The 16966-nt window shown below is 34.1% G+C and overlaps 1 protein-coding gene across 10 annotated transcripts in view; it reads left to right on the forward strand.

Annotated features, from left to right (window-relative positions):
* The window catches only part of SNTG2 (syntrophin gamma 2), a 279525-nt gene that overhangs the window by 223313 nt on the left and 39246 nt on the right, over positions 1–16966 (forward strand). For 7 of the 10 annotated variants that reach the window (XM_066994855.1, XM_066994853.1, XM_048078565.2 and 4 more), the window contains 3 exons: positions 88–204; positions 9302–9373; positions 13407–13649. In XM_066994855.1, coding sequence (XP_066850956.1) covers positions 88–204; positions 9302–9373; positions 13407–13649 — 432 coding nt within the window. The remainder of the gene's footprint in view (positions 1–87; positions 205–9301; positions 9374–13406; positions 13650–16966) is intronic. The other 3 variants (XM_066994856.1, XM_048078563.2, XM_066994857.1) reach the window with 2 other exon arrangements.

The following is a 16966-nucleotide window of genomic DNA, read 5'->3' on the forward strand; positions in this document are numbered from 1 at the left end:
TTCCTCGTGGAAAGACTTAATCTATTCAGATATATTTTTGACCCACTGAAAAATAGAGCTTTCATTTTAAATTATTTTCTTTTGCAGGTCATACATATGGGATGGGTACATGAGAGGCTTGAAGGAACTGATTCGTCTCAGCTCTACAAATTCAAGTTTCTGGCACTGAAGGGTTCATCCTTCTACATTTTCAGTACTCCACCGGTAAAAAAAAATATTTTTGTTACAGTGCCATTGTATATGGAAACCTGTTTGTTATGTCTGGGTTTATTTTTCCATACTAAGAGAAGTTGTCAGCTGAGATTTCAAAAGAAGTTAGAGCCATAAATGCCACTGAATTTCACTAAGCTTTAGATATTTAACCTCTTTCAAGGTCCTCTGAAAATCATACCAGATCTGGTTAGCTAAAAGAATTCCTAATAGGGAATATACTGTTTTTACTTTTTAAAGTTTTTAAGTTCATATTTTTCTCTGGTTAGTTACAGACAAATTTTTTTATCTTACATTTATTCTAAGACATTTTTGGAGATGTAATGAGTTGCTAGTAACTCCTTAAAGACAATACACATAATGAAATGCACCATCCATACTAATAGTAAATGTGGATTTTGCGCACAGGTAAGGGATTGAACTGTTAGAGAGAATCCAATGCTAAGTGTACAGTTTGAACAAATGACAGCATCTTGCTTTGATAATTTCTTATTACATAGTTAGTAAAGAGGATTCTATTTCACAACAGATGACTTACCTAATATTTCTGGGGGGGAAAAAAAAAAGAAAAAAAAATCACCTTAAGAAAATTAAATTACAAGAATGGAACAGAAATGAGTTGTAGAATTCTAAACTCTTAAAAAATTACCCATACTTATCACATTGTATTTTTTTATCCTTTCTTTTCTCTCCAGAAAGCCTTTGCTTTTTTAGCTAATCAAAAAGAACAATATGTGGAATTAGAATGCAATTTCAATTAAACAGCTTTGTAACATTATTGCTCAGAAGGTGGTCAATCTCCCAATTTCTTCAGCTGATCCAAAAAAATCTCATCCTTTACATGTATGCTGTCTACTTTACGTTACTGAAGTACAAATTTCAAACCATATTTATGAACCTTAGGCCAAACCAATCGGTAACATTTTCTCTTTCTCTAGGTTGTAATTCTAAATCCAGGGATTCCTATTAACTTCAAACATTATTTTTTAAGTTGCTAAGTAATAGTAATTTAGCACATCTGGGAAAAGGTTTTGTGTTTTTTTTCCCCTGCAAAAAAATTATTACTCCATATGTTAAGTCAAGAAACTAAATTTTGATTCAATTACTGCAATCCAATTAAAATGCAAAAACAAAACAAAAATATTAAACAAATAAATAACACACCACATGAATGCTTTTCCGTTATAATTTTTTGTTATTGCTTTTAGACTTGTTTTTGAAGAAACATTATTGATATAATTAAAACTATCCATCTACATGATACTAATTGGGGATAAACTGCTTCATTTATCATGTTCAGCACTTTACAAAAGAACAGACAAATGAGGATGAATGTTTAATAGTATTTTACCATGTTATTTGTCAGTATCTACTACATTCTATTGGATTTCTGTGCAAAAATTTTGTAGAAACAATGGCTTTTCAGAAAAATGCACAAAGGTGACCCTTTAGTCATTGTGTTATGTTACATCAGTAATCAGATACACTAGTGAGTGTAAAATATTAATGACAGAGCGTATTAATAATAAAAAATCTGTAGACCATTTGCCTTGTTATTTAATCATGCCACTGATTTATTGTATCGGGGGAAAAAAGGAGATTAGAAGTTTCCAGCAACCACACCAGTTGAGAATTCAAAGCTGAATCTAAGGCTACACTTTGAAGCTGATTATCAGGGCCCTGAGGGCACCTCCAGCCCTGACTGTCCATGACAGCCAGGACTCCATGTCAACACCTAGGGCTGTCAGACAGTGAGGCTGCAGCAAGGCAGCTCCCCACAGCCCTGCCCTGCCAAGCAATAGCCCCCACCAGGCCAGTTCCACCCGCAGGCCCACATCTTGGCCTGGCCTCTGCCTGGCCCCATCCCCAGGGAGGTGCCTAGTGAGCTGAGGCTTCTGCAGTGTCCCCAGCTGCCTGGCTTCTGCCTGGGGGCATGTACTGGGCCTGGTTGGAAGGGAGTTGACATTCCCCATAACATCCCCTACAGTGCTGTGTTCTGTATGTGTGGCTAAATTAGAGCTGATAACACACCCGTGTTTTGGCTGTTGATGAGCAGTACTTGTACATCAAGGCTTCCTCTGTTTCTCACATTGCCTCCCCAGCAAGTAGGATGGTGGAGGGCAAGAGGTTGGAAGGGGACACAGCTGGGACAGCTGACCCAAATTGGACAGAAGGGATATTCCATACCATATAGCTCGGCAATAAAAAATAGGGATTTTGTCTTTAACAGAGTATGTTGCTTAGACACTGAACATTGGTCTACTTGGGCAGGTGTGGTGTGTGCAGTGTGTGACAGTATTGTTTTTGTGTGTGTGTGTGTTTTGTTTTGTTTTTCTTTTTCCATTGGTTTTTTTCTCTTTTTCCACCACTTATTGAGCTGCCTTTGTCTTAACTGTGAGCTTTCTTGGTTTTGTGCTAATTCTCTCCCTTTTCTTGCTAGAGGTTAGTGAGTGAGTGGCTGGCTGGATGCTTAGCTGTTGGCCAGGGTCAATCCACTACAAGTTGGTGTCATATACCCTGGCTTGAGAGACCCTGCCCTGCCAGACCCCAGGGAGAGCTCTCATAGCCAAGGCGCTGGTGATATGGTATGTCCCAGCTTTGTCGCTGGAAACATCAGTTGCACAAAGCCATGCAGGGAGCTGCTTCGCTATTTTTAGACATATTTAATGGTGCTGTTCTTATCATTACTTCTACTGACTTCTTTTTTTAAATTTTGAATTGTTCTACCACAAAAATAAAAATGTTTTAACATTAACATAGTAGATAAGATTTTCCACTATGTTTTATTTTAAGATGTTTCTATGATGGTATTGCTATTTGCATGCTAAATCACACAAAGTAGATGACCTACACGTCATAGTTATCTTTAATTGTAATTACCTTACTTGTAACTTTACAACTGCTTATAAAAGGATCTAGTACAATTTTTATTCTTTTTCTGTTTCTTTGTGTGTAAAAGATCATGAATGTAAATACAGCTGCTAACTTTCATAAGAATGAAAAAGATATGGTTAACCGTGCACAAGAATCAAGAAAAATATAGAGCAAATGTTGATTTTATAATATGAAAGAATCTATGGAAAGTAGTCTATTTTTACTCTTGTTTCAACAGTATCTTAGATGCTGCTTCTAAAAATGTAGAATCTTCAGAATAAAAGTAAATGTCAACAATGTTGCTCACTAGAGAAAGGTCTTCATGCACCCCTGAAGTGGCTCATCTAACAGTATTTAAGAAATCTGCAGCTTTAATTTACAGATTGCTGTATCTGGATTATGGCGCATTTCTGAAAACTACACATATGAAAAATACCACAGTGCAAATAGAATTTATTATTTTGGATATGTTAATATACAAGCAGTATTTTATTACATTCTAAAAGCATCTGATACATTTCTGTCAATTTTCAGGTCTTGAAAATGTTCTGAATTCATATCCTAGAAGAAATTGTGGAGACATCGTTCAAAATTATCATTTAAAAACAAACTTTTTTGTTTCTTTAATTGAAAATGTACAGAAAAATGAAATGTTTTGTTTTTATTGAATATGTGCTATATGTATGGGAAGACGGTACTGAGTAATTTTTTTATGTCGTACTCACAGATCAATATTGTTTTTCAATTCAAGTCTTAAAGTAGCCATGCCTTTGAAGTTGTTATGTTGCTCTTAATTACAAAACTGTCTTTTTCGTTGTGATTAAATAGCACTGAAGTGATTTATGTGAAGGTAGTTAAGCAATCACTGAATATCCTGCTTATAGTTTTAAGAAAAGGAATAAATGCAACAGTACTGTGTAAGTAACAGAAATAATTATGAAACTAATATAGAGTATTTTATCAGTGTTCCATCTTTGAAAAACATTGCAGGGAAGCATTCATAATTTTATTAGCATGACTTTTATCCGTAGGTTCATGACAGTGCTTTGTATGTAGAGAGAACTGCCACATAAGTTCTGAATAGTGGTAATTGTACAGTATATGTATGCCCATGTAACAACAGGAAAGAGGTGGCAATGAGTTGTAGGGCATAGACTTGACCATGGATGCTTTTGGTGAACTTTCTAACACTATGTACAAATTCTTTCTTTATTTTTTTTATTTATTTCTTCACATCTTACTAGGATCTGATTTCTCTTTATTGTGTGTTTTGTAGCATCTAGTTTGAGTTGGTTTACAGATCCTTAGGCTTCTTATACTGCTATATCACAATTCATCTAAAGAACATTTCTCGATATATTTTTTCCATTTTAATATCTTTTTTATAATTTTTGAGAATTAGACTTGGCTCATTTTTTCGATTGGTGAAGAGGCTAGTGAAAAGAACTACCATTGACCAGAAAATGTTCAATCTTTTGTCTCTATCATTTTGGTATTTCTAGGTGAATTGGATGCTTTGAAGTGTGATACTCCTTTAAATGCAGCCGTTTATTTCCCATGTGCGTAGTACAATCCTTTAGTGCTGATCTCTGAATAAGCATGCAAATCTTTTATGATTGGTTTCATTACAGAATTCTCTTTTAAGGAATAACCGTTCTTCAGTTTGTTGCTTGCTATAAGTATGTTGCAAAATGAATTTAACTTTTTTTTTTTAATATATATCCTATTTTAAATTGTAACCTTTTAAAGAAAAAAAATAATTATTTATTTACATATCTAAAACGAAGTATATTTAGAATACGAGCATTCTCCTGAGTTGGTGCTGAGATAACTTGGTTTAAGAAGAATTGAGTAGCTTCTTTAGTTTCTTGAATCCTTTGTGATGTTTTTTTTGAAAACATGATATGCTTATAGAAACTCACACTGAAGTTAAAAGTCCTTACTGAATAATTAACATTTTTGTAACTCTTAAGGGCTTCTTATTAGTCTCTCATTATGGACTTAAAACTGTAAGTTCAGATTCCAATTTTTGTATCCCAGTTCACTTCTGTTATCTTTGTGGTCTTCTGAGCACTCGTGCTCCCTTTCATCTCAGCTTAGTGTTATTTGTGAGTTTACAAATGTGTTATTTTTTGATCTTTCCGAAAGAGTTAATTAGCAAAATACCTACAAACCCAAATATTCTATAGCCTTTGCAATTTTTCATCATGTAATGCATGAGTTAGCTAGGGAGTTGTATATTCACCAAATTACTGTAAATAGCAGCATTCAGCTACTCATGGTCATAAATTTGTGTGTTAGACAAACAGGAAATAAATTGGAAGCTAACTGAATGCCACTTGGTATTATAATGTATTTTTTACGCTTTTTTGGGCACTTTGCCAGAACTAAATTGTATGAATGAAAGTATATCTCCTTAAGCCATTCTGAATATACATTTTTAGAAATGTTTTGTCAAAAACTTTACTCAAAAATAGTTAAGATTTGACATGTTAAGATAAGTGCAAGATATTCCAATGTCTAGAATACCTACAGGAATCATTTCAAAGTGAAATAATGAGAAAAAAAGGGAAATAATGAGAAAATATAATAATGAGAAAAACTTTGTATTATATAAGGAATATGTTTCAATATTACCTTTATCTTAGTTACCTGCATTCTCCTATCAGGAAAAGCTTCTTCACCGAGAGGGTGGTCAGGCACTGGAACAGGGTCCCCAGGGAAGTGTTTATAGCACTGAGTTCAAGTGTTTAGACAATGCTCTCAGCCATACAACCATGTATTTTTGGGTGGTCCTCTGGGGACCCGGGAGTTGGACTCAATGATTTTTGTAGGTCTCTTCCAACTTGGGATATTCTATGATTCTATAATTCTACATGTCATTACCCAGTGTTTAAATGGGTGATTATAGATAAGCCTTTAATAAATGGGAACGTCCCTTAAAACAAATTAGATATACTGCACTTTTTGTGATTTTTTTTTTCCTGATCCTTTCCAGCTTTTCTCATTAACTAGAATTATAAGGTAATTTGTGATGATATGCAACTGTTAACAACTGTATTTTAAACTTACTATGATAGTTCTGAGGTGAAAACTGTAATAATGTCACCTGTCTCTTTGGATTCCAGTATCCCTCTGTATTATGTTTGTTTCCCTTCCTTAAGGGGAACCTCCTCAAAATGTCATTCATGTTCTCCTGGTGACCTTGCACACTATGATATTCAGACAGTTTCACTTGTCTTTAAGTATTGTAGTATTTCTCTGATACACACAGTAGAAGAAAATCTTGGCTTACATAGTTGCTGGTAGTGATCTGTGATCATTAGCTATCTCTGCTGAAAAAGTCATAAGAGGTTACAGAGAAACAAAAGATGAAAGAAATGCACAGAATAATGGGGAGAAGGCAGTAGTCAGGGTAATGGGGGTATTCAGAGTGGATTTAACAGCAGTGTAACCATTGTCCATGGTACATCATTAGTAACAGAAAAGGACTCTAACAGTTTAAATTAATCTTCAGGAATCAAAACAAAAGATATGAGGAAATGTAAGTTGAGTCCTGTCTCAACAGTTTTTAGGTTATAGCCCATGTCACTAAATTCAGTTTCATAAACAGCAGATGAAGTAGGTGCTTATGCTTTTATGTTTTGTCTAACCACTAACAGGAATGAAGGATTCTCATGGTTTTAACTGAGATTGGAAAGAATCTTTCCTTTTCAGAAATTCAAGACCAAATAATGAACTAGCCACCATTCTAGCCTGTAAACCTTATTTTGCAAAAAACTTGAAGATCCTCTTTGAGGATCAAAAACAAAAATGATCCAAAACCTATAATATTTACAGCCATCAGAGTAAAAAAAAAAAAAAAAAAAAAAAAAAAAATCCTGTAGAAAGGATCAAGCAAAAACCTGCAGTACTTGCTGTATGTGAGCATGTTTAAAACTATATTTCTTTATGAATCAGTTTTATAATTTCTCAGTTTCAGTTGTTTCTAATCTTTTGTGATTGCTTACTTTTAGCAATAATTAAAAAAGCAAAACTCAAATAAAATATTGAATGGACCTTGAAGGAGAAGATTAATGGAAATCTAAAAATTAGAACTGTGTGACTAAAAACTTCTACACTTCATGAGGTGATGGGACTACAAATATACTATCTAAAATTGCTTTAATTTTCTAATCTGAAAAACTTCCTTAAAGGAAATTGCTAACTTTGAAAGTTAGCATTAAGTAATGGTTTGAGCTTTAATTTGTAATGAGAAATTGCTTGTAATATAACAGAAAGAGAAAGTATACATCTTTTATATACTTTTACTTATTTTACTGCATGCATTGTATTCAAGTGATGTTTCTTACTTGACTGCTAAAATATAAAAAGTTTCAAATGGTGAACCCTAGATTTTGAGTCCCTTTATACCCTGAAAAGAAGTGGTGATAGAACTTTCTCTTCCAGATGTCTTCAGTCCCTTTTGCAGTAGGTGATTCATCTCATCCAAATTCAATCATTTAGAGTGTAAAGATCTGATCTAAACTTATCAAATTCTACATTCAGTGACTGAAGATAAAAAGAATTCCCAAAGTCTGTTCATCAATCTCATGGAAAGGAGCTAAGAGAGCTGTGAGAAAACTTTTTTTTTTTTTTTTCCAATATACAGAAATTAAAACTAAATTAACAATTAGATTCAGTTGTTAAAATTAGATCCTTCTGATGTCTAAATTTAGGTAAGGTGATTGCCATCTTCAGAATTCAGGTAAATTCTGAAGCACTGCTTTGAAACACACAGAAAAAAAAAGGGCTAATTGATAATAATGTTCACTGGTTCCAATTGGTGCGGACAAAAAGCATATATGATTAGACAGAAAATAAAACCAAGTTCACTTTATTCCTCTGGCAGCACTCAATCAAATAACTTTTGATAACTAGTAAAAGTCACAATAATCTGCTCCCAAGTGTTGTACTGGTTTGGATTTTCACCATTTTATTATGACTCAAGGTTTTCTAAACCCTTATGGTTTAGAATTCATGAAGACATGGTAATTCAATGTAAAAGTTATATTAAAAAAAAAAAAAAGCAGCTCTTCATACAAAACAACAGAAGCAAGATTCAAATACTATAGGTGAGCTTTGTGTTATTATGAATACAGAGAGAAAGAATCCATTATTGGACTTCCACCGTTCTTTCCTGATTATGTTTCTTCCACAGAAGCCAGATGTTTTATAGCCAAATTTTGCTTTTGCTAATAATTTAAGTGACATTTTCTACTTTCTTCCTTTGAGGGGCAAGGCAGGAGAGGAAAACAAAGCTGCATCTTCCCTGGTATTTTAAAGCATCCAAGCATCTATTGCAGTCACCAAAACAGTTATTTCCATGTGCTAAAAGCTTCAGTTTAGTCACATTTTTCATATATCTATACAGACATTCCTATGCATTCACAAAGAGCTAGTATTTTGCTCTAAAATATGTAATCAAAATAATGTGTATTCCCCTGGTATTTTTCATACTCATAGGTTCTCTTTTTCTTAACCTATGTAGGTTAAGAAAACAGATTATCACATTGTGTCATGACCTAGACTTTAGGAAAAATCTTCAACTGTCATTCTAATTGTCAACTTCTAACAGCCTGTAATATGAACAAGATAAAGTAACAAAAAACACATCTATTAGTAACATCTATCATTATGAAGCACACAGCTGACAAGATTTTAAATTCAAATTTTGTAAACACATAGTCCTTTTCAGTTTTTAATATAGATATAAAGATACTGGTGGCCTGCTGTATATAAACTCAAATCTGAATTTAGGAACAGATCTTGGTCTGTTGGTTCTAAGAGTTTTATTAAATTGAGATGTGCTGCTGAATGCCTCTAGGTTTAAGGAGGTTTTGTGTGTTAGCATACTGTAAAATAAATATGCTTATGTACCTCACCACAGAGATTACAAAGAGGTTTCCATCATGCTGTAGTAATAATGGAAAAAAATCAATGTAAGTATATAATACCTTTTAATTATAGCAAAAGTCATGTAGATGCTGTTTCTGGAAAAACTGAATACTGTTTGACAGTCTTTTCTAGATGCTGGATATTAAATGTAGTTAACACTTGCTTATACTTAAAGCATCTGATAGAATAATGATTGGTGAAATCTTTATAATATTTTCATCTTTATATGATTTTAGAATAAAGAAGAATTTGTTCTTAATACTGTATTTTGATATTATAGGTAAGCACACTAGACTGGGTACGAGCTGAAAAAATCTATAACCTCTGTGAGGTTCTATTTAAAATTCACAAGGTAGGTTTCCTAACAATTACATTATATAGTAAAGAAAGCTTGCCTCTTCCTGTTAATGATGAGCTCAATTTAATCACAACTAGGAGTAGCTAACATAGAAATATCTTATATGTTGTTATAAAACCTTTTTGCAGTGGCTATTGCATTACCTGTATAAATATAAGTATGGAAAATGGATTAAGCTCCAAGTGAGCAAGTTCCTAAAATTCTTCCAAATTGAAGGTTTTGTTTTTTTTTTTTCTGTGTGAGAACCAGTCAAATGAAATAACAGTTAATCATAATGACTCTGGATATTGTATATTTTTAGTAGCTTAGATTTTTAAGTGAATGTAATGAAGAATGCTTTCAGTGTAATTCCTGATGTACATAAAAATGCTTTTGTTCAAGTTTGAGTAATAAGTAGACAATTCTGTCATTCTTAGATAATGGGTAATTTGATAACAGTATAGTTGGTTTTACCTTAAAAAGGGCAACATGTTCCATTTGTGTACCATATAATTATTTTTTTCCACCATCTAGAGATGCTGTCATGTTTTCTGTTTAGCTTGTCCCAAGGAAGTATTTAGGACAAACCCTTGGCGGTGTGTTTAAATAATTCCCTGGGGTGACCGCGAGTTCCCATGTCCTGACTGCTCAAACTACTTGTACCAATCTGACTTTCCACAACAAGGGCATATGTCCTACACCAATTCTGTGGATTGTGATTTAAAAATAAATAAATTGAAAACCTGATGAAGTTACAAACAGGGCCATAAGCACACAGAACTGAAACAACAAAACAAAATAAAATAAAACAAAAAAAGAAAAATAGCTCTCAATCATGAGCTGATAACTATATTTTACAGAGATGTCAATGCCATTAACTGTCTGCTAAAAGAGCCTGATGTCAGTTGCCGGTTTTGCAGTTTTAACTGATAGTTCAGAAGTTCCAGCCCATCGCTGCCTGTCTGCATTCTGTTATAAGCCTGCTTTCACTGGACAGGGGGGCATGATTCTAGCAGAAGTGGGAGAGGGAAGGGTCCTGGCCAGTGCCATGCCAAGAATCTGGCAATCCTGAAGTTCAGGACTAGAGATGAGCTCCAGAGCACAGGCTGCAGGAGCTCAACCCTATTTCTGTGGGAATAGTATTATTTTAATGTGAACATATCTCCAACTGGGTGTCTATGGGTAACATCAGATCCTGACCAGCACTGAGACAGCTGCAAAAAGCAGAGAATTTAACCCTGGTTATTGATTCTGTCTCCTTGAATTTTCTTAAAATTTACATTTTTTCCAGATAAATAAGTTGGGCAGCACTAAAGCAAACATTCATTATGCTTTTTGAAAAGGTTTTACGCTGTCACGTTTGTTTTTTGTTGTTGTTGTTGTTTCTTTTTTTCTCCTTGAAATATGAGTGATTTGAAGCTCACTCCTTCCTTGAATATTCTGGTAATTTCAAGGACAGTCTATCCTTAAAGCAAATTCTATGATAATTCTATGATAATTCAAATTCTTTTTCATTACGAAAAAGAAGTAGGAAATAAACTACCAAAGATTCAACTTTTTAATATTCTTGACATTTTAATAAATGAATGCTTAATTACCAGTCTTCATGAATACATTAACTAAAGTGCAGAAGCTCAAATTCAACACTTTAACCTCTTTTCTGTTGATTCTTTGATATAAATGACAAGGGGGCAAACTAAGCAAATCCAAAAAGATGGAAATAATCTCAAGAGATTAAAGTTTTTACATTGCAGACTGAAAGGTGGAGTTTATGTTGTAAAAACTGCAGTATGGGAGAGTGTTTTTAAGGATTTGGGGGAGCTGGTTAGATCTAGTGCAAAGCTGTGGTGTAGAGTGTTTTTGTATTTTCTCAAGAAAGATGGTTATAAGGCAAGGTGCACTTGTTACTCACTTAAATGTAAGCTTCTCACCTATCTTCATTATGCCATAAGAATTGAAAATGGAAAATAAGAATTTGATATGAGAATAGCATTTTAAAACCAAATGTTTGCTGTATTTTAGGCTTATGTGTGTATACATATGTTTATGTGTATTCACATACATATGCAAATACGTGAATTAAAATTTATATATCACATACTGGCATAACATGAACATTTAGTGGTAACAACCAGGTGATTGAAAATATGATCTCATTTATCAGGTGTTTCCTCCTAAGCTTGCTTCACACTCCGTATTTACTGGAATTGTTACTGAAAACCTGTATTTCTCAGAGGCGAGAACATTATATGCATTTTTAAAAGCAACCTGTCTTAAAACATTTTATCTTTTTTTTTTTTGTTTCTAATAGTATTTTCACACATCACATTTCTAAATAGAAAGTATAAAATATAAATGCATTAGTCTAATTGCTAGGAGTCTAATTGCAGTACTGAGTCTTGAAGCAGACGTAGGCTTAATAACTGTTACTCCAGATGACATGCAGTTATTTTGTTCAGTTTCCTTTTTACCAGTCCAAAGGAGTGGCAAAAAATAGCTTTTTTCATTACCTTTCTGCTAGGCTAGCTTAGGGCCTTTTGTGACAACACAGTGTCATGTGCCCTGGTGGCATTATGTGCTGCCTCTGAGATATTCCCCAATGCACCCATGACTTAACAGAGTAAATTGCATGGGGTTACATATGCCAGCTCAATGTTATTCAATAATTCACCAGCACAATCAACGTTATCATTTCCAATGTGAGTATATCCTGTTTGGAAGTATATGTATATGGAAGCAATACACATGCACCAATAGATGATTTGTTACCTCTGCTTTTTATTACTCAGAAGTGGATCTTCACTGCTGTCCTGTGAGGGTGGTTGTGTGTGCATCTAGGACAGGAGGGATGCAAGACCCTGAACTTTTAAACATTTATCTTACATAAATCTAAATATTTCAGGTTACATTTTGATGTACAAATCCCAATTAATTGATTGTTTTTTATGTGCATAGAGTTTCAGCTGCAGGCTTTGGTAGAGTATAATATACTATTAGAGGTCCTAGGAAAATAAGTTAAAATTCTTTAAAAGGTTTATCCTGACTACAAGATTCTAGGACTTGTGTACCAGTAGAGAGCTGCGTTCTGGTCTTTTCAAAGCCACCTAAGTCCAGTCCAGCACTATTGTTTTACCTCAGATCTGCTTGACTCAAGCTCCTAAACTTAACGTGAAGTACTGGAGAAATAAAATTCTGGTTGCGGGTAACTCTTGAAAATAAGAAATAAGATTCCATTTGTAAATTGTTCTTTCAGTATTCCCTGTCCCATGTCATCATAGAGAAATAGAGATAGGAAAGGGCTCTGATAAATTGAAATTTAAAAAATACCTAACTTGGAAAATCAGCCATGGAAAATACTCAAATGTATAAGCTTTTAATTTAGTTTTGTTTTTCTCTATATTTATGTTAGTCAGTGAACACTTGAAAGATTAGGGAAGCTTCTTGTAAGAATTTGTTTCCATTTACAAAACCTTCTGTTAGGGGATACTTTATATTATGAAAGACTAATGTGGAATTTCTCATCTTCTTCATCCTGAAGGTGATGACAGGATCTCACTTCACTCCTCTTGTAGTTGCAAAGCAGCACTGGCAGCTATTAGGGGATATTTGAAAGCTGACATCATTATTTCCAGAATTAGCCCATATGTTTGATGAATTACTGCATCTCTGGGTGTTTAGCAGTTTGGAACCCAATTAAAATGGAGTAGTTATATTCTGCTAGAAGGCTGATAAACAGCTCTTGAACTGTATTCACACAATTTAGGAATTACCTTCCTCTTCACTGTAAAGAACATATTGCTATAAATTCCTTTTAAATTATATATGCGTTGCTTCTAAAACTTTGACAGTAATTCTGAACTACAGAAGTAGCTTAGATTACATGATACAGGGTAAGGTGAATAAGAATCAATGAGATAAATTGTTCTCGCCAGTGTTGCTTAATTCTCAGAATATTTCTTCAAGCTAATTATTAACATAATGATGTAACATATCGAAGTACCCATCACTTACAGAAGACAATGTTGCTTTAACTGTTTGTTTTTGCTAGATGAAGAATCACATACTGAAACATGTCTTTCAGCTCTGGCTTGCTGATGATTGCTGGCTACAAGCAAACTTGTATTTAGGTATTCATCAGGACTTTGATCTTGAAGACCACAGGCCATATTGTTTCAGTGTTATGGTTGGACATGGCAAGAGTCATTATTTCAATGTAGAGCTATGCAGCGAGCTGGCAGTGTGGGAGAAATCATTTCAAAGAGCAATTTTCTTGGAAGTTCAAAGAACTGGGGTAAGTAATGAATAATTTAAATCCTGGAGCCATTTCATCAGTAAAAGAAGTAAAACAAATCTTTAGATAGTATGCCTAGTATGCCTATGTAATAACATTCTGTGAGTAAGGTTTACCTTGATTACATAAAACTGGAAATTGATATATTTTGCCAGTGAAAAACATTTTTGAGGAGATTCTTTAGACCACTTTGAACATTTTCTTCCATAAAGCTCACATAAGGTACATTTGTTTTACATTATGGTTCTATTTAAAAAAAAAAAAAAAAGGAAAAAAAAAAAGAAATATTTCATTTTTACACTGTTAATTGAAAACTGGGACTGACTATGTTAACATTGGAAGAATGTGAAGAATCAGAGTAAAAGATGAAAGTTTGTCATATTAAATCTTAAATTCTCTTAATTAAACAGCAGCTGACTAGTTTCTGCTGGCTAGTCAAATTTTCTCAAGCCAATTATTTTCTTAGACCTGAGGATACACTTCCCATTAGATGGTTTCATGTTTAAGGTTATGGTACCTGGTGTATCTGTCTAAATATGTGTCTGTTAGTATTGTGGTGACTAAGCTTCCATTAGAATCAGCGTGATTAGATCAGTGAGATCAGAGGATAAATGTGATCATCCTAAAGTAAATAAAATATATTTTGTGGTATGAAGACAGAGAACATCTATGGATTTTGAGTTAAGTTGTAGTCTAAAGCAACTCTGTACTGTTGTATTAAAAAAATTATTTTCTGAACATGTGGATCCAAGTGAACTGGTCCAGTGGTATGGGAATATATGGATTAAGAGTATAGGCCTTCTCCAATGATAAACATATTTACATAGCTAGCGCAAACTCAAGCTTGATCTGGCATGTGCTGGTTGACAGGGACCTCCTAAAGATAGTTATCAGGAGCACTGGATCACAGCATTGCATTAACAAAACATGCAAGGAACAGGAGTCTTAGCATAGCTGCTGAATCAGCTCTTCTGAATTTCCAAGTCTCTGGGATCCTAAGGAGTTTTGCAGGCGCTCGCATAGAACAATTCTAATTGTCTCTTCGAACTGATGGGGTAACAAAAATGATTTTGCAATGGTGATGCTGTTGCTCCTGTGTGTCTGAGAAAGAATGCAGTTCTTCATAAAAAATAAATAAATAAATAAATAAAAGGATTCTTCCTGAAAAGTTGTTGGGTGTCAGGGGTGGAATCATAATGCTAACTGAGTATACATAAAATATTTTCTTGCATAAACTCGTCAAGAAATTATGGTGCATCTGTTTGACCAACCATTCAATTATCCTATTTATCATCATATAAAAAGCAGATAACATTTCATTAAAATTAAGTGCAATAAGGGTGGATATCAACTGGTTCTGTAACTGATTGATTCTGAAGAGTTTATTGGTAAAACTCAAAACTTCTTGTTCTATTGCAACTAACAGTCTTTAAATTAAGGGATGTTCTTTTGCTTATGCAATGACCTTTTGTCTTTTCAATCCAACAAGCTGCTAGACCAATATCCATAAAAGGCATTAATATTTCTTCCATCATTGGTTTAACCTATCTGAAACCTCCAGGAGAGGCAATCTATTAAAATCCTGATTACAATGCTTAAGTCTCCATGTCTATTCTCATTTTAATTTTCAGTTGTATGCATACAAGTTTGCTGAAAACTGCTATGTCAGTAGGACATATAGTGGTGTGGTCACTCTTAAGCAGTGCAAAGTCTTCCTTCAAAACATGAATACTGCTTGCATGCTCTGGTTTTCAGGTAGATATCAAAGGCAGCATGAATGATATGCATTCTTAAATTGCATATATATCTATATTGCATAGATTATTCCAAGCCATAGAAAAAGAATTAACTTTTCAGTACCCAGAAGATTAAAGGCTGTAACCTGTAGGTTAGATTGTCCATAAAAAAATCTTTCTTTTGGGTAAGAACCATAATTGCAGTTGGAAATTCATTTTCTTTCATAAATGATTGGGAGAGATTCATGGTGGGGTTGGATGTCACTGTATCATTTCAGCCATTCGTATTTAAACGTGGCTTCCTTCTATTTGCTTTCAAGGACCATTAGGATCTTGTCTTTGTCAGAGCTGTTGTTAAACACATCCTGTACCTGTTCTTTGGCTATGGTATTTTTATAAGAATAGTAGTTCTGAGAAAATTCTGTCCTTACACAGTCTATGAAAAGCAATGTTAAGGTGCAATGGTATGTTCAAAATTGTGATTTGTTATACATTTCTTATGAAAATGATACCAGTTTTAAATAATGGGAAGAATGTGATAAGGCAGGAAGAAATTCCCCTCACAATATCACTTCCCTTTCAGGTATCTTAAAGCCCTATTTCAAGCTGCAAGTGTTTACAAACAGGATCTTACCACAAAACTGTGAAATTCAGTGACTCTAAATTACTCCATTTGCAAACAATGATAACAAGTGAATTTATGTTAAATACTTGTGACAGAAATATCTATATTTTCTTCCTAGAAAAAAAACATTTTAATTGTGGATGGCATAATTTGGACAGATGGGGTCATTAGAAATGCAGTGGAAGTAGGGCAGGAAGGCAACTGAAAGGCAGAAAAAGTGTGTTAAAGATAGGTTGTGAAGTTCTCTCAACTAAAACTTCAGTCATCTCTCACAAGTCCCATCCAGCCATATTGTCTCAGCTGGAACACCCTCAGCAGCACAAGACCAATTAATGATTGTCAGATTAAGTCGTCTTTCTTTTTTTTTTTTAAAAAAAAAGTTTTTTTGTAGTCTTCAAAAATAAAAGGCCAGCACTTTTTCAAGATTCCTTACTAATTCTTTGACCCTTAGTACTGGCTTGCCAGTACGATGCGATATTATTCCATGCTTTTTCAACGTTGTCTTTTTTATTACTTTCTCAGTATTCTTCCCTCTTGTCACACTATTCTTTCCAAAGCATATCATGACCTCATCTAAGTTTTAGATATGACTGTTTAATGCAGAAACTCTTTGGTAGGATGATTTGGATCTTTGGAGCCTTCCTTATTGTCCCACAGGAGGACAGACAAGGATGTTGCAGTCATATTTGGTAGGGGACAGAAGAAAGAGTTACAACATTTCATTTTCACCTATACAAACGCTGTAAAAAAACACAAAGGGTTAATTGTTTTGGCATCGTAAAACTTTGTCCTTGTTACATGGATGGCAGAAGACAGAGTCTAAGACAAATCTGTTTCACAAAATGGAAGAGCTCCCAGGAGACTGCAAAAAAAAACCACACAAGGGTAAAATCATCCACTGCAGCATCTCTGAAAAACCTGCGGTTGATTTATAGCGAGGAGGCACAGTTACATAC

Source organism: Anser cygnoides, chromosome 3, assembly GCF_040182565.1.
Source record: "Anser cygnoides isolate HZ-2024a breed goose chromosome 3, Taihu_goose_T2T_genome, whole genome shotgun sequence".
Taxonomy (NCBI): Eukaryota; Metazoa; Chordata; class Aves; order Anseriformes; family Anatidae; genus Anser; species Anser cygnoides.